The sequence below is a fragment of the Periplaneta americana genome, chromosome 8 (genome assembly GCF_040183065.1).
Source record: "Periplaneta americana isolate PAMFEO1 chromosome 8, P.americana_PAMFEO1_priV1, whole genome shotgun sequence".
NCBI lineage: Eukaryota > Metazoa > Arthropoda > Insecta > Blattodea > Blattidae > Periplaneta > Periplaneta americana.
Genome location: NC_091124.1, coordinates 1,603,649 through 1,623,633, shown reverse-complemented (window position 1 = coordinate 1,623,633; position 19,985 = coordinate 1,603,649). Strand labels below are relative to the sequence as shown.

At 33.7% G+C, this 19,985-nt stretch overlaps 1 protein-coding gene across 1 annotated transcript in view; it reads left to right on the top strand.

The window, feature by feature from the left end:
* The window catches only part of LOC138704372 (neuroligin-4, Y-linked-like), a 1,066,533-nt gene that overhangs the window by 994,890 nt on the left and 51,658 nt on the right, over window positions 1-19,985 (top strand). Inside the window, exon 5 of the mRNA XM_069832203.1 lies at window positions 12,627-12,815. Within this exon, the coding sequence (XP_069688304.1) occupies window positions 12,627-12,815 (189 nt within the window). The remainder of the gene's footprint in view (window positions 1-12,626; window positions 12,816-19,985) is intronic.

Below are 19,985 nucleotides of genomic sequence, written 5' to 3'. Positions count from 1 at the left end.
TATATGCATTTCTGGATTCGCCCATACGTGCTACATGCCCTGCCCATCTCAAACGTCTGGATTTAATGTTCCTAATTATGTCAGGTGAAGAATACAATGCGTGCAGTTCTGTGTTGTGTAACTTTCTCCATTCTCCTGTAACTTCATCCCTTTTAGCCCCAAATATTTTCCTAAGAACATTATTCTCAAAAACCCTTAATCTCTGTTCCTCTCTCAAAGTGAGAGTCCAAGTTTCACAACCATACAGAACAACCGGTAATATAACTGTTTTATAAATTCTAACCTTCAGATTTTTTGACAGCAGACTGGACGACAAAAGCTTCTCAACCGAATAATAACAGGCATTTCCCATATTTATTCTGCGTTTAATTTCCTCCCGTGTGTCATTTATATTTGTTACTGTTGCTCCAAGATACTTGAATTTTTCCACCTCTTCGAAGTATAAATCTCCAACTTCTATAGTTCCATTATTGATAATAATAATAATAATAATAATAATAATAATAATAATAATAATAATAATAATAATAATAATAATAATAATAATAATAATAATAATGATAAAAATAACAATAGTAATAATAATAGTAGTAGTAGTAGTAGTAGTAGTAGTAGTAGTAGTAGTAGTAGTAGTAGTAGTAGTAGTAGTAGTAGTAGTAGTAGTAATAAAATAGTGCAGTACAAAGCATACAATGAATACAATATTTTTAAGTACACACAGTATGGAAAATTATGATTATATATAGCTCAACTTATCACATTAGAGATATACCATTATCGGAAAATATGAAAACAAAAATATAAAATAAGTTGAATATCACTAGAACATAAAAAAATGTGAATACGTGGAAACATGCAATACAACACTTGTCATAATAGTAAGTTATTTTATGTATGTATGTATGTATGTATGTATGTATGTATGTATGTATGTATGTATGTATGTATGTATTCTTGCTGTTCTTCTCATGTGCTACAAATCGAGTTTTCAGATGTGCACCGCACTTCCACAGTTCCCCCCCCCCCCCCCGTTCTTTCTCTCTCTGCCGGCCAACAACAATGGCGAGTGATTGATGAGCCACCCAGAAACTTACCCTGCACTCAGGGCTGTCCAATCGACGGCACCATTCAGTTACTTTATGATCTCTTCGTACACCAATAATAATATAACTAATATTTTTTCAGTGGCTTGTTTCGGAAACTAATCCAGCCTCTATTTATGAAAATCAGTTAATTCAACTCATGCACAGCTTGTAGATTTCTGTAGGGTAAAGTTCCCTAATTCCGTGATACTGCTAATCCTTTGGAAGGTTTTTCTTTTTCACTGAATGTCACGGGATTGGGTATCTTGCTAGGAAGTTCACCGATGTCTCAAAAGTAGGTGAAGGATGTACTCTTTCCAGAAAGATGTCTGGCGCTATGGTCGAACGGCAAAGCTTTGACTGACATTTAATTTTTAAAAAGTATCACGGGATTAGGGGTATCACGGAAATAGGCAATTTTACCCTATTAGCCCACACCTGTGGAGTAACGGTCAGCGCGTCTGGCCGCGAAACCAGGTGACCCGGGTTCCAATCCCGGTCGGGGCAAGTTACCTGGTTGAGGTTTTTTCCGGGGTTTTCCCTCAACCCAATACGAGCAAATGCTGGGTAACTTTCGGTGCTGGACCCCGGACTCATTTCACCGGCATTATCACCTTCATTTCATTCAGACGCTAAATAACCTAGATGTTGATACAGCGTCGTAAAATAACCCAATAAAAAAATTACCCTATTAGGTAGAAGAAGAATGATTCACAAAATCTCCATTGTGCTAAAGTGAACAACACTTTATTCCTGATGCACGTGAAAACATTGTACGAGTTGCTAAGATTTTCTTATCCTCTTGAAATGTTAAAAGAATAGACTGGATTTTTTTTTTTTTTTTTTTGGAACGAGCCCTTGAATTGCCCATGTAAATAACAAATGTACTGTACAATATGATGCCTCTCTCCTGCGACACTATTTAAACGCCAGCTACGAGCACACGACCTTTCAGACTGTTCCTTTAGAAAGTTCGTCTTCTTTCATACGCTATCATTACGCCTAAAATGGGCATAAGGTGACGATGTTGTACTTAACGCGAATTTTAATATTTTTAGTATTTAATATTTAATTTCATTTATTATTATTATTATTATTATTATTATTATTATTATTATTATTATTATTATTATTATTACTATTATTATTACTTACTTACTGGCTTTTAAGGAACCCGGAGCTTCATTGCCGCCCTCACATAAGCCCGCCATTGGTCCCTATCCTATGGAAGATTAATCCATTCTCTATCATCATATCCCACCTCCCTCAAATCCATTTTTATATTATCCTCCCATCTACGTCTCGGCCTTTCTAAAGGTCTTTTTCCCTCCGGCCTCCCAACTAACACTCTATATGCATTTCTGGATTCGCCCATACGTGCTACATGCCCTGCCCATCTCAAACGTCTGGATTTAATGTTCCTAATTATGTCAGGTGAAGAATACAATGCGTGCAGTTCTGCGTTGTGTAACTTTCTCCATTCTCCTGTAACTTCATCCCTCTTAGCCCCAAATATTTTCCTAAGCACCTTATTCTCAAACATCCTTAATCTCTGTTCCTCTCTCAAAGTGAGAGTCCAAGTTTCACAACCATAAAGGACAACCGGTAATATAACTGTTTTATAAATTCTAACTTTCAGATTTTTTGACAGCAGACTGGATGATAAGAGCTTCTCAACCGAATAATAACAGGCATTTCCCATATTTATTCTGTGTTTAATTTCCTCCCGAGTATCATTTATATTTGTTACTGTTGCTCCAAGATATTTGAACTTCTCCACCTCTTTAAAAGATAAATTTGCAATTTTTATATTCCCATTTCGTACAATATTCTCGTCACGAGACATAATCATATACTTTGTCTTTTCGGGATTTACTTCCAATCCTATCGCTTTACTTGCTTCCAGTAAAATTCCAGTGTTTTCGCTAATCGTTTGTGGATTTTCTCCCAACATATTCACGTCACTCGCATAGACAAGCAGCTGATGTATTATTATTATTATTATTATTATTATTATTATTATTATTATTATTATTATTATAGTTATAGTAAATATTCACGGTTGAAATCGTATGTTAGTGTTTTCAGACAGTGAATTGCTCTCATCTTAATATTTTGTTTATAGCTTCTCATTTGTTTTCAGTTGCCGTGGAAACACATTTGTAGTCACACGTTTCTACGATATTGCGAAATTTATTACACGAATTTTAATAGCGAAATATTGAACGCGTTACGGAAAAGAGATAAGATTAGTGAACAATTCAATATTTCGAACTCGCCATCACCACATCGCAATGAGTAAGTGTCCGCATTTTATCTGAAACATCAGTTTAGTATCAAATAGAATCTCTAGCTGGTTGCCTCCAACAGACTGCGTGAACTATGGAACGAAATGTCTGTACAAGGCCACAACATTTCCTGATTGGACAGCCCCTCTCTCTGTTGTTCGCAGAGCTGAATATGCGACGCTCAAAAATAATCGCCCTCCTCGTTTTATTCTTCTTCTCCTGTCAATTGCTTGTTATCTCAACTCTTCATTTTCTCCCCGCGCCCCTTCCCTTTCCCCGATCCGTTTGCCGCACGTTTTCATATCTCCCAGCTCCTTTCAGAAAGTTGATGATAAATTTAGGATTGATGGAAGACATCTTTCGCTTCTTGTGTTTCAGTCTGCGATGTGAAAAATATTTCACTCTTACAATCTCTAACATAATTAGTGGTTTTAATTTATGTAACTTATATACAGGCTGTCCAGAGGCGATAAGATGGTACTTGTAATATTGTAACTGAAATTCTTCTAATTCAAAGGATTATTTAATTATTTATAAAATATTTCCTTTAAATTACAGAGAATATTACATTTATTGAGGATAGGATGATATCTGTAATTGTAATTTCTTATTTAACGATTCTTTAAACTACGGACGCTATTCACAGATTGTAAGATGATAATTTTAATTGTAACTTTTCATACAGGGTTAGTTAAAACTCCCGCACCACCTTAATAACTTTTGAAGCATACGGTTCAGTGACATGAAACTTGGTATGTGAGGATAACCATATACTAAGAACTCAATAATGGTATTACCGAGTTTTTTCTACTTCCGGCTTAACCGGAAGTAACTCCAACTCTCTTATTTTAAACGGAACACCCAATATATATATATATTGTTTTTCAATAGTGCGCATTAAGAGCTTTTCAAAAAGTACCCACACTCGATACTTCTGTACAAATTCAGTGTTGCTAAGTCAAGAAAACAGAAAAGTGTATCGAATATTAAAATAATAAAATACTCCTTTCATAATAAAAACAAAACAAATCTAGCTCACCTTCTAAATTATGTGTTCAAATTGGTAGCCCTCAGCTGCTTTACAATGTGTCACTCGATCATAGAAACCATTTAAGGAATGATTTAACCAGGCTTTAGGAATATCTTGCATCATTTCCATTTTTATTTAGCAACACTGAATTTATACAGAAGTATCAAGTGTGGGTACTTTTTGAAAAGCTCTTATTGAGCTTTATTAAATATATATATATATATATATATATATATATATATATATATATATATATATATTGAGTGTTCCATTTAAAATTAGAGAGTTGGAGTTACTTCCGGTTAAACCGGAAGTAAAAAAACTCGGTAATACCATTATTGAGTTCTTAGTATATGGTTATCTCCACGTACCAAGTTTCATATCACTGAACCATATGCTTCAAAAGTTATTTAGGTATTGCATTTATTATTTTAATATTCGATACACTTTTCTGTTTTCTTGACTTAGCAACACTGAATTTATACAGAAGTATCTAGTGTGGGTAATTTTTGAAAAGCTCTTAATGAGTTTTATTCAAAAATAAAAATATATATTGGGTGTTCCTTTTAAAATAAGAGAGTTAGAGTTACTTCCGGTTAAACCGGAAGTAAAAAAACTCGGTAATACCATTATTGAGTTCTTAGCATATGGTTATTGCAACATAACAAGTTTCATGTCACTGAACCGTATGCTTCAAAAGTTATTTAGGTATTGCATTTATTATTTTAATATTCGATACTCTTTTCTGTTTTCTTGACTTAGCAACACTGAATTTGTACAGAAGTATCAAGTGTGGGTAATTTTTGAAAAGCTCTTAATGAGCTTTATTCAAAAATAAATATATATATTGGGTGTTCCGTTTAAAATAAGAGAGTAGGAGTTACTTCCGGTTAAACCGGAAGTAGAAAAAACACGGTAATACCATTATTGAGTTCTTAGTATATAGTTATCCCCACATACCAAGTTTCATGTCACTGAACCACATGCTTCAAAAGTTATTTAGGTGGTGTGGGACTTTTAACTAACCCTGTAAAACGTTCTATTTAAGCTATACATGCAATTCATACGCTACAAAATTATATGTATAATTATAATTGTAATTGTATTCTTAATATTGTAGTTGCAGTCCCCTGGTAGACGGGAAGAAAAGACCTGATGGCCTTATCTCCACCGGGTTAATTAATAAATGAATACTAAATATAAAACTGCAATTTCTATTGTAACTTTTTATATTACGTTTCTTTTAAACTAGGCCTACAGAGGCTATTCATAGACGATAAGAAGATAATTGTAATTGTAATACTTTATTTAACGTTCGTTTTGAACTACAGAGGCTATTCGTAGACGTTAAGATAATTGTCTATAGTAATCTGTCTGAGTCGATACCATACCGAAGCAGATCTTACCATCAACCATCCCTAGATGTCATTTACACATCCAGTCGCACGACGTACTCTCATTGCTGTTCAAAATCTACATGAAGAGATTGAATTCCCAGCTGTTGAAGAACTGATGGCAACCTTGTAGCAGGGGATCGATCAAACTTGAATACAGGCAGTGCAAATACAGACATCTGAGAGCGGACGCTCAAAACAGTTGACTAACGAAGCAATTAAGAGACCATGGCAACGAGTAAACAAATGACACTTGATTCTTCCGCAAAGGAAACAAGCGTCATTTGTATGCGTTTCTACTCACGCAGAATTTACGAGATTTTGACAGCAAGACTGTAGGGCAACACCGATGTTTGATTCCTGAAAGCTATTAGGAAAAAGGAAGAATAACAGTAATTAAATTATTGGACATCAAAATTCTATTTAGGCTTATTCATTATTTTTATATACACAGGAAATATAATAATTTTATTTTAGTACTAGTGTGTCTGTGCAGAGCGAACTATTGGACGGATTTTGTTCCTATTCAGTATCTACGAGTCAATTTATCAGGGAATGATGTACATGAAATATAATAATTTTAGTACTAGTCTGTCTGTGTACAGCGATTTCTACTAAACTATTGGACGGATTTTGTTCATATTCAGTATCTACGAGTCAATTTATCAGGGAATGATGTACATGAAATATAATAATTTTAGTACTAGTCTGTCTGTGTACAGCGATTTCTACTAAACTATTGGACGGATTTTGTTCATATTCAGTATCTACGAGTCAATTTATCAGGGAATGATGTACATGAAATATAATAATTTTAGCACTAGTCTGTCTGTGTACAGCGATTTCTACTAAACTATTGACGGATTTTGTTCATATTCAGTATCTACGAGTCAATTTATCAGGGAATGATGTACATGAAATATAATAATTTTAGTACTAGTCTGTCTGTGTACAGCGATTTCTACTAAACTATTGGACGGATTTTGTTCATATTCAGTATCTACGAGTCAATTTATCAGGGAATGATGTACATGAAATATAATAATTTTAGTACTAGTCTGTCTGTGTACAGCGATTTCTACTAAACTATTGGACGGATTTTGTTCATATTCAGTATCTACGAGTCAATTTATCAGGGAATGATGTACAAGAAATATAATAATTTTAGTACTAGTCTGTCTGTGTACAGCGATTTCTACTAAACTATTGGACGGATTTTGTTCATATTCAGTATCTACGAGTCAATTTATCAGGGAATGATGTCCATGAAATATAATAATTTTAGTACTAGTCTGTCTGTGTACAGCGATTTCTACTAAACTATTGGACGGATTTTGTTCATATTCAGTATCTACGAGTCAATTTATCAGGGAATGATGTACAAGAAATATAATAATTTTAGTACTAGTCTGTCTGTGTACAGCGATTTCTACTAAACTATTGGACGGATTTTGTTCCTATTCAGTATCTACGAGTCAATTTATCAGGGAATGATGTACAAGAAATATAATAATTTTAGTACTAGTCTGTCTGTGTACAGCGATTTCTACTAAACTATTGGACGGATTTTGTTCCTATTCAGTATCTACGAGTCAATTTATCAGGGAATGATGTACAAGAAATATAATAATTTTAGTACTAGTCTGTCTGTGTACAGCGATTTCTACTAAACTATTGGACGGATTTTGTTCATATTCAGTATCTACGAGTCAATTTATCAGGGAATGATGTACATGAAATATAATAATTTTAGTACTAGTCTGTCTGTGTACAGCGATTTCTACTAAACTATTGGACGGATTTTGTTCATATTCAGTATCTACGAGTCAATTTATCAGGGAATGATGTACATGAAATATAATAATTTTAGTACTAGTCTGTCTGTGTACAGCGATTTCTACTAAACTATTGGACGGATTTTGTTCCTATTCAGTATCTACGAGTCAATTTATCAGGGAATGATGTACATGAAATATAATAATTTTAGTACTAGTCTGTCTGTGTACAGCGATTTCTACTAAACTATTGGACGGATTTTGTTCATATTCAGTATCTACGAGTCAATTTATCAGGGAATGATGTACATGAAATATAATAATTTTAGTACTAGTCTGTCTGTGTACAGCGATTTCTACTAAACTATTGGACGGATTTTGTTCATATTCAGTATCTACGAGTCAATTTATCAGGGAATGATGTACATGAAATATAATAATTTTAGTACTAGTCTGTCTGTGTACAGCGATTTCTACTAAACTATTGGACGGATTTTGTTCATATTCAGTATCTACGAGTCAATTTATCAGGGAATGATGTACATGAAATATAATAATTTTAGTACTAGTCTGTCTGTGTACAGCGATTTCTACTAAACTATTGGACGGATTTTGTTCATATTCAGTATCTACGAGTCAATTTATCAGGGAATGATGTACATGAAATATAATAATTTTAGTACTAGTCTGTCTGTGTACAGCGATTTCTACTAAACTATTGGACGGATTTTGTTCATATTCAGTATCTACGAGTCAATTTATCAGGGAATGATGTACATGAAATATAATAATTTTAGTACTAGTCTGTCTGTGTACAGCGATTTCTACTAAACTATTGGACGGATTTTGTTCCTATTCAGTATCTACGAGTCAATTTATCAGGGAATGATGTACATGAAATATAATAATTTTAGTACTACTCTGTCTGTGTACAGCGATTTCTACTAAACTATTGGACGGATTTTGTTCATATTCAGTATCTACGAGTCAATTTATCAGGGAATGATGTACATGAAATATAATAATTTTAGTACTAGTCTGTCTGTGTACAGCGATTTCTACTAAACTATTGGACGGATTTTGTTCATATTCAGTATCTACGAGTCAATTTATCAGGGAATGATGTACATGAAATATAATAATTTTAGTACTAGTCTGTCTGTGTACAGCGATTTCTACTAAACTATTGGACGGATTTTGTTCATATTCAGTATCTACGAGTCAATTTATCAGGGAATGATGTACATGAAATATAATAATTTTAGTACTAGTCTGTCTGTGTACAGCGATTTCTACTAAACTATTGGACGGATTTTGTTCACATTCAGTATCTACGAGTCAATTTATCAGGGAATGATGTACATGAAATATAATAATTTTAGTACTAGTCTGTCTGTGTACAGCGATTTCTACTAAACTATTGGACGGATTTTGTTCACATTCAGTATCTACGAGTCAATTTATCAGGGAATGATGTACATGAAATATAATAATTTTAGTACTAGTCTGTCTGTGTACAGCGATTTCTACTAAACTATTGGACGGATTTTGTTCACATTCAGTATCTACGAGTCAATTTATCAGGGAATGATGTAGGTCCTACATAAAGAACAATAATTTGGTAATACTGTTGATTTCGTTCACATTTTAAATCAAGTAACCCTCCGTTAAAGTTTCTTAAAATTTTATTTTTTTAATTTATTATTATTTATTATTCGCATTTATATTGTTACATATATTTTTTTTTAATTTTTCGATATAATTACAGTCCTATTAATAAAAACTCTTACACAGACTTTTAACTGTTGTATAGTAATACACTGAATAGCTAGTTTATAAGTTGTATGTAAATTCCTGGCCAGTAATGACAATAACTTATACGTCGTATAATGCAGTACAAATCTGATAGAACTACGTCATAGTTTCGTTATTATTTCATTAGGAAAGGTAAGGAATAACTGAGATTCTGAATGCAGCCGATAATGTGTCGCGCTAAGTATCGATAGTACATCTGGACCTATACTTTGATCAAAGAGTATAGCTACAGCAATATTATTAATATTATTCTGTAGGTTTTTATTTGTTGTTCTGTGGTTACAAGATAAATCATCATAAAATGATAATTGACTCGAACAGCTGTTAGAAAGTCGGCCATTTTTCTTCCGTATACAAGCCTTAAACAGGGGGTTCCATCAAAGCAATTCCATTGTATAGTTACAGACTGGTTTATTAGTAACGTTTTCTGATCCAACTCTGCATAAGTTTTGTACATAATAATAAACGATTTATTAGTAAGACCATTACTATTTATTTATAACTATGATGAACTTAGTAATTAATAGTACATTATGCAACGAGCCTATAATGAAGGTAATTAAGAAGCGAGTATGGATATTTATGAAACGAGCGCAAGCGAGTTTCATAATTTTCATACGAGCTTCTTAATTACCATTATAGCCGAGCTTCATACGACTTTTTATGCTCGACCATATTTCTAACTTGATATTATTAATTTTATTTGTATCTGACCTTGGCCAATGTCCCGTATGTTGTGAGATGTGCGCAGACGCGAAAGTATTGATTTTTTCCGAAGAACAGATGTTCACAATAACCTTGCTAGGCCATAAGAACCTACAGAGATAACATTGAAATTAAATTAGACATTGAAAAACGAGATGACAAATTGAATTTATTTGAATATTATTTACAATTAACGCTAATTATTATAGTAACAGAACATAACCTTCTGCGACAGTATTGGATTTCCAGCCTCTGTGACGTTTCGCTAATTCTCTTTCGATTGCATATCCGAGAATAATCGATACTTGCGGTTTTATAACGGTACAAAGCTGACCTGTCATTGGCTGAACAGTTGTAACCTGAGTCGTCATTGGCTGAAAGACCTGACCTTTAATGAGTGGGTGTACTTTAATGAGGTGCATTAAAGGTCTGCTATCAGGTGTATAATTACTACATTTCGGCATGGTCGAGCATAAAAACAATTAGAGTACATAGAGCAATACTTTGAGGACACAATTACAGGATGTATACAAATGATTCATCGGGTTTTGACATCGTATATCTTCAAATGTCCATCCATTTGTACTAATAGCCAATCGAAAGAGCACATTTTCAAGTTCTGCACATATCAGTACAAATGTTGTATGTGCCCTCCTTGTGTTACCCAACACACATCCATGCGGTACTCCAGTTCGACCCATACACGTTGCAGCATGTCATTGCCGAAGTTCCTCAGCGCTGCAGTGATGCGATCCCGCAGTTCAGCCGATGTTGTCGGCATAGGTGGCATGTAAAAATTCTCTTTCACGTACCCCTAAAGAAAAAAATCACAAACTGTGAGCTCAGGAGACCGTGGAGACTACCTGAGGAGTGCCAAATCATCCTGAGCACATCGCCCAATCCACCGGTTTGGAAGTTCCTCGTTGGTATTACAACATTAAATGATTACGTCGTACAATATTCGATATTATACTATAGACCTACTCAATTGTATTATTTTGTTGTTATAAGAGATATGCTAAAGTAATATGTGCAGATATAATGTCTATTAATTGTTTAAAACTTTTTTTATAATAGTTCACTGTTTTATTCAGTTGTTCTTTCCATTCATTACAAGATACATTCAGAAAATGTCCCGTCCGTTATCCATTTTTAGATAGTTCCTCTCAATACACAATTCATATTGCACAAAGTTTGAATGCACCCATGAATAGCTGTACACTCGCAGTATTTGGTAATATTGTGGTATTTTTGTATTTCATAGCAGGACAGAGATTGTATGGAGTTTGTGTTCATTTTATATACTGTGTCATTTTTATGTCCCGTCTGTTACCTTTCTTTAATCACTTATAACTGTTGTCAAATATTTTATAATTTGCTTTTTCGCAGAAATAATATCAGCTTATAACCTGATGCAGGCATTATGACTTTTATTTTGTATATTAAATTAAATTAAATTAAATTATCTATACTAATAATAAAACTGTAGCCGAAATTTTTCTGGTAATTTTCGATATTCCAAAAATAATTGGTCCCAACATATACAATTAACCACCCTGAAACCGAAAATCGCTTTTTTGAAAATTTTGTTTGTATGTCTGTCTGTATGTTTGTTACCTTTTCACGCGATAATGGCTGAACGGATTTCGATGAAAAATTGAATATAAATTAAGTTCGTTGTAACTTAGATTTTAGGCTATATGGCATTCAAAATACATTATTTAAAAGGGGGGTTATAAGGGGCCTGAATTAAATAAATCGAAATATCTCGCTTATTATTGATTTTTGTGAAAAATGGTACATAACAAAAGTTTCTTTAAACATAATTTCCGATAAGTTTTATTCTTTGAAAAATTTTGATAGGACTGATATTTAATGACATAAATGAGTTTCAAAATTAAAATAACTGCCATCTAAGGCGGTGTAATGAGATAAACAAATGAATTCGTCTATAAGGGGCCTTGGTCAACAACAATCGAAAGCTATGATCATAGCCTACAGAGAATGTTTCTGTGTTCGTATGAAGTAATATCGGAAGCTATATTAACCGATTCATATACTTTATTATTTCACCATTGGAAAGTGTAGTTTCTCTAGATGGACATAATGCTATAATGTTATTACAGTAACTTGTGAGTGAATCGAGGACAGGTAAGATTAAAATAGCTTCTTATGCACAGAAAGCTTGATAGACTATTCTGTACATTCGTTTCCTCTATTTCCTAAAATAATTTTTATGATCAAATGAGTGTCTCTGGATCAAAATGATCGCATTTTAATTTTTTAATACAATTTAAATTAAGTAACATATTAAACCATTTATCCTTCTATCAAACACGAATGTTCCCTGGATCAAACATCCTATTTTAATTATGCAATTACTATACATTTATTTCTAACGGGTGCAGCGGAGCGCACGGGTACGGCTAGTAATAAATAATTTCCTCACGAAAATGTATATATTATACTGAACAACTTGTATGATTGTCCCGTTCATTACCCTTAACAGCAATACGCGTGACATGCTGGTGTTGCAGGCTTCCTGAAGACCGGGGCTCGAGGCAGCGCGCAGGGCAACTTCGGGCTGATGGACCTGGTGGCCGGGCTGCACTGGCTGCGGGAGAACCTGCCGGCCTTCGGCGGCGACCCCGAGCGCATCACCCTGATGGGGCACGGCACGGGCGCCGCCCTCAGCAACATCATCGCCGTGTCCCCCGTCGCCAAGGGTAAGATAGTCTACAGCAACGTGATTGTATATTAAGCAACAGTCTGACAGCATGGCAACGTCGTAATTAAGTAACATACTTATTTACTTACTTACAAACTTACTTACACACTTACATACTTACTTACTTACATACTTACTTACTTACATACTTACATACTTACTTACATACTTACATACTTACTTACATAGTTACTTACCTACATACTTACTTACTTACATACTTACTTACATACTTATTTACATGCTTACTTACTTACATACTTACTTACGTACTTACTTACATACTTACTTATTTACATACTTACTTACATACTTACTTACATACTTACTTATTTACATACTTACTTACATACTTACTTACATACTTACTTACGTACTTACTTACATACTTACTTACATACTTACTTATTTACATACTTACTTACATACTTACTTACATACTTACTTACTTACGTACTTACTTACATACTTACTTACATACTTACTTATTTACATACTTACTTACATACTTACTTACATAGTTACTTACCTACATACTTACTTACATACTTACATACTTATTTACATGCTTACTTACTTACATACTTACTTACGTACTTACTTACATACTTACATACTTACTTACATACTTACTTACATACTTACTTACATACTTACCCTACTTACTTATATACTTACATACTTACTTACTTACATGCTTGCTTACTTTCATACTTACTTAATTACAAACTTACATACTGACTTACTTACTTACATACTTACATAATTACTTACTTACATACTTACTTTCATACTTACTTACATACATACTTAGCCTACTTACTTATATACTTACATACTTACTTACTTACATGCTTACTTAGTTACTTACTTACTTACTTTCATACTTACTTAATTACATACTTACATACTGACTTACTTACATAATTACTTACTTACTTTCATACTTACTTACATACTTACTTATTTACATACTTACTAACTTACTTACTGGCTTATAAGCAACCCGGAGGTTCATTGCCGCCCTCACATAAGCCCGCCATTGGTTCCTACCCTGAGCAAGATTAATCCAGTCTCTACCATCATATCCCACCTCCCTCAAATTCATTTTAATATTATCCTCCCATCTACGTCTCGGCCTCCCCAAAGGTCTTTTTCCCACAGGCCTCCCAACTAACACACTATATGCATTTCTGGATTCGCCCATACGTGCTACATGCCCTGCCCATCTCAAACGTCTGGATTTAATGTTCATAATTATGTCAGGTGAAGAATACAATGCGTGCAGTTCTGCGTTGTGTAACTTTCTCCATTCTCCTGTAACTTCATCCCTCTTAGCCTCAAATATTTTCCTAAACACCTTATTCTCAAATACTTTTAACCTCCCTTTCATTTGATAACCTGGTTGGCTTTTTCCGAGATTTCCCCAACCAAAAGGCAAATGCCGGGTAATAGTTTGGCGAATCCTCAGACCTCACCTCACCTGACTACATCTCTCCAAAATATTGTAAAAAATTGCACAAAATTGTAAACATTGTAGAAAATTACTAAATTGTAAAACTGAAAAAATTTGTAAAAATTGTAATTGTAATATTGTAAAATTTTGACTTGTTCCACATCTTAAAGCTTCATTGCTCATGTAAGATCTATGGAATAAAATGAATGAATGAATGAATGAATGAATGAATGAATGAATGAATGAATGAATGAATGAATGAATGAATGAATGAATGAATGAATGAATATGTTCCTCTCTCAAAATGAAAGTCTAAGTTTCACAACCATACAGAAAAACCGGTAATGTAACTGTTTTATAAATTCTAACTTTCAGATTTTTTGACAGCAGACTGGATGGTAAAAGCTTCTCAACCGAATAATAACAGGCATTTCCCATATTTATTCTGTGTTTAATTTCCTCCCGAGTGTCATTTATATTTGTTACTGTTGCTCCCAGGTATTTGAATTTTTCTACCTCTTCAAAAGTTAAATTTCCAATTTTTATATTTCCATTTCGTACAATATTCTCGTCACGAGACATAATCATATACTTTGTCTTTTCGGGATTTACTTCCAAACCTATCTCTTTAATTTCTTCAAGTAAAATTCCCGTGTTTTCCCTACTTGTTTGTGGATTTTCTCCTAACATATTCACGTCATCCGCATAGACAAGCAGCTGATGTAACCCGTTCAATTCCAAACCCTCTCTGTTATCCTGGACTTTCCTAATGGCATACTCTAGAGCAAAGTTAAAAAGTAAAGGTGATAGTGCATCTCCTTGCTTTAGCCCACAGTGAATTAGACACATTTTAATTAATCGAACTAGTTTCTTGGGAATACCAAATTCAATAAGAATATCATATAAAACTTCTCTCTTAACCGAGTCATACACCTTTTTGAAATCTATGAATAACCGATGTACTGTACCCTTATACTCCCATTTTTTCTCCATTATCTGTCGAATACAAAATATCTGATCAATAGTTGATCTATTACGCCTAAAACCGCACTGATGATCCCCAATAATTTCATCTACATATGGAGTTAATCTTCTGAAAAGAATATTTGGAAAAAATTTTGTATGACGTCAACAAAAGTGATATTCCTCGAAAGTTACCACAGTTAGTCTTGTCCCCCCTTCTTAAAGATAGGTACGATTATGGACTCCTTCCATTAGTGTAATTAAGCAACATAGCAACTACGTAATTAAGTAACATAATAACAACGTAATTAAGTAACATAGCAACTACGTAATTAAGTAACATAATAACAACATAATTAAGTAACATAGCAACTACGTAATTAAGTAACATAATAACAACGTAATTAAGTAACATAGCAACTACGTAATTAACATAATAACAACGTAATTAAGTAACATAGCAACTACGTAATTAAGTAACATAATAACAACGTAATTAAGTAACATAGCAACTACGTAATTAAGTAACATAATAAGAACGTAATTAAGTAACATAGCAACTACGCAATTAAGCAACATAGCAACTACGTAATTAAGTAACATAATAACAACGTAATTAAGCAACATAGCAACTACGTAATTAAGTAACATAATAACAACGTAATTAAGTAACATAATAACAACGTAATTAAGCAACATAGCAACTACGTAATTAAGTAACATAATAACAACGTAATTAAGTAACATAGCAACTACGTAATTAAGTAACATAACAACGTAATTAAGCTACATAACAACTACGTAATTAAGTAACATAATAACAACGTAATTAAGCAACATAGCAACTACGTAATTAAGTAACATAATAACAACGTAATTAAGCTACATAACAACTACGTAATTAAGTAACATAATAACAACGTAATTAAACAACATAGCAACTACGTAATTAAGTAACATAATAACAACGTAATTAAGCAACATAGCAACTACGTAATTAAGTAACATAATAACAACGTAATTAAGCAACATAGCAACTACGTAATTAAGTAACATAATAACAACGTAATTAAGCAACATAGCAACTACGTAATTAAGTAACATAACATCAGCGTGAAAGATATGCTGTTCTTACAGTAATGGTAGGCCTTTGCTCATTTCTCAGAAGATATTAATTTTAGGACCCATATTTGTAGAACTTTTTTACTTGTTTGATGCATGCTACCTGCTCTTTATATATTGGAACTTTTTTTTCAGGACATTCTGTAAACATGTATGAAGTTACTTTTCAGCAGAGTAACTTTGTATTACTCAATAAAGTAACATTTTACAGGAATACTACGTCAGCCTACAAACAAGACGCATTAAGTCAAAAATATTTTTTTACCAATGCCACCAGGTTGTCTTTTCGACATTTTTGGTCTTCTCTCCTGGCAGAGGCCCAGTTGTAACCCACTTCTGAGGTTGGGGCGCTGGAAAGTGGAATTACGTTACCCCAATGACATGATAGGATGATTATGATAATGTAAGGAGAGATCTTAAATCTAAACTTAACCTAAATTCCAGACCATGGACGAAGGAAAAATTCCTGTGCTCTAACCGGGAATCCAACCCGGGACCTCATGAACTGTAGCCAGAAGCTCTGGCCACTAGACTGAGAGGCTGGTCAAACATTACCTCTGAGAAAAAGGCGTTTTCAAAGGTCTTAACAAAACTGAGTCCTCAAATATTTTTAGCTAGATGTTTCTCGTTATGTGTATTTAATTTTTTAATTCTAACTTTACACACATACATTTTGTACATTATATACGTGTTTTTCCCAGAAGTACAGGGACATCATTTTATTTTTACTAACATTTTTAATATTAACCTGGCTATACCTTTGGATTAAAGATTGAGATCCGGAAACACCGTTTGCTACCTCCTTCCATGACTGGGGTTCGATGATACTGGCGTAAAATACAAACAAGTCACTTTACTAGGTAAAGGAGGGAAGAAAAGTAGTTCATCCATTTACGTAAAGTAGGAAATATCGCGATTTTGAGTGTGAAAATTTTCATTACGTTTTGTTTAATCAAAATATAGCACAGTATTAACAATGAGTGTTTTTACTCACGAACTGAGTTATCCATGCGGACGTATTCATTATGCAGTGTATATTATACTGTCTACAGCACATTAGCGTACAATATAGAGAAAGAAGTTAAATTGAAAAATAATCATAATGTGGGTATTTAAACACATTTTTTAAAATGGTGGCCGTTCATTTCTATACAGGCTTCAGTTCTTTCGTGCCTATTATCGCACTATAGACTATTGCATCTAATCCCAATTACCAGTTTCGTCCTTCGTACTAGTAACTCATGTTGAAATAATTCTGTACCTAGTCTATAAAAGAGTACCTTACGTACTGTAAATTCAATCTTCACTTCTGCTCGACCCGCACAGATAAAATTACTCAGACATGCTATCTACTGTCCTTCCAAGTAGTTATGTCGCAGGATCGTGCAAAGGGAGGTGCAGAATCACATGATAGTTAATTACTTAACGAGGCCCTTTTATTTAAGTTATTTTAAACGGTTCCATAATATTACGTAGACGTCCAATTAATTCTTAACAGAAATTAATATTTTCAGAAAACAGCTAAGACAGCCCAGCCACAAGCCTTTACAGTGGAGCGAGCAGAAGCGGGTGGGGGAAATCGGGATGCGACGTAGGCAAACGGACGACAGAACCTGTGCGAAAATATGATTCAATATTGGAAGTTTTCGTCACTAGAAAACACGAACATATTTCTGAAACGTACTATAATCACTAACTCAGTACTGCGGCCTTGGTTCTGTGTGGAGGACAGTTGGAACTTCGTTAGTAGAAGGGGTGGGAGTGAAGTACATTCAAAAACTCAGGTACAATAAAAGTTGAAGTAAAAATAAAATGATGTCCCTGTAGAATTTCGACTTAATCTGTTTTGCTTGTGAACCGACGACTAATTGTCATAGCAAAGCCATCATTGTGTAAAAGTGGCATAGGAACGGTGTAATGCAGCGTTAAGCAACAAATTAAATGGAAGACAACTATGCGCAGGCTTCATTGAATGACAACACAATAATTATACCACACGAGTGCCATTCAAACGATACGAGCTATTGAAACTATCTCCAAATTAAAATTAATTCTATAATTGCAATCAATTTTGACCAGAGTAATTTGTATTGCATGGCATCAATGTCACTGCGTAATAGGCAACGTGGCAACAGCGTAATGTATAGCAATAGCGTAATTACGTGTCTTTTCCAGGGATACCAGCAGGCCGTGATCGTTGCCAGGGTTACCAGTAATTCATTAAAAATCTGTCTAAGGCAAGGCCGTATCGCATTTTATAAATTAGGATATTACCCGTCCGCTATGAATTATGAGGGACAGGAGAAACTTTGAGATAAATTGATTATCGAACCAACTGTACAAGTTGGCGACTACACGTTTTATAAGCGATTCCGTGCACGAGAACCGTCATGTCACATCGGTTTCACTTTAAAATAAACTTTGGGGGCAGGCAGCTCGCAAACAGTTGACAGTTGCTATTGAGTGCGGAGTGAAAGGATCCAGAACTCGACCCCCGTCATTGTTTTTAAACAAGACACTGCCTGCAAAATAGACCACGATTATCATCTGTTTTCCCGGAGGTTATTCATTCATTATTCATTACTTGAAGGTCCGTCTGTCACAACTAATTCAACACCGAACTTAACAAACTGACATTAGTTAAGAGACTGCCTAATAATATTGGTTCCGAGATCAGTTGTGTTTAAAAAATTCACTTCATTTTCAAAGATCACTATAATTCCTGCAAATATGCTAGAAATCCTTACGTTACTACGGTTCACCAAGTCCAATTATGAAACTCAAATTTTCTTTACCATACTAAGCTGCACTGAATGTTATTTCAACGCTTAAGAACTTTTGAATTACAACAATGAACACCGAAAAGTCTCTCTAATTTGAAAAAGATATTAAGTAATAAAAAAATTACAATTACCCTTTCATTGTCTCTAAATACCCCTGTAGTTTCGAAAGAAGGTTAAATAAGTGAATACAATTACGTATTATCTCATAATCCATTAATACTCTCTGTAATGTAAAGGGAACGTTAAATGAAGAATTACAATTACAATTATCATCTTATCGTCTATGAATAGCCTCTGTAGTTTAAAAGGAAGGTTAAAAAAGAATTACAATTATCATCTTGTCATCTGTGAATATCCTCTGTAGTTTAAAAGGAACGTTAAATAAAGAAATACAATTACAATTATCATCTTACCGTCTATGAATAGCCTCTGTACTTTACAAAGGACGTTAAATAAAGAATTACAATTACAATTATCATCTTATCGTCTATGAATAGCCTCTGTAGTTTAAAAGGAAGGTTAAATAAAGAATTACAATTATCATCTTGTCATCTGTGAATATCCTCTGTAGTTTAAAAGGAACGTTAAATAAAGAAATACAATTACAATTATCATCTTACCGTCTATGAATAGCCTCTGTACTTTACAAAGAACGTTAAATGAAGAATTACAATTACAATTATCATCTTACCGTCTATGAATAGCCTCTGTAGTTTAAAAGGAACGTTAAATAAAGAATTACAATTACAATTATCATCTTATCGTCTATGAATAGCCTCTGTACTTTACAAAGAACGTTAAATGAAGAATTACAATTACAATTATCATCTTACCGTCTATGAAT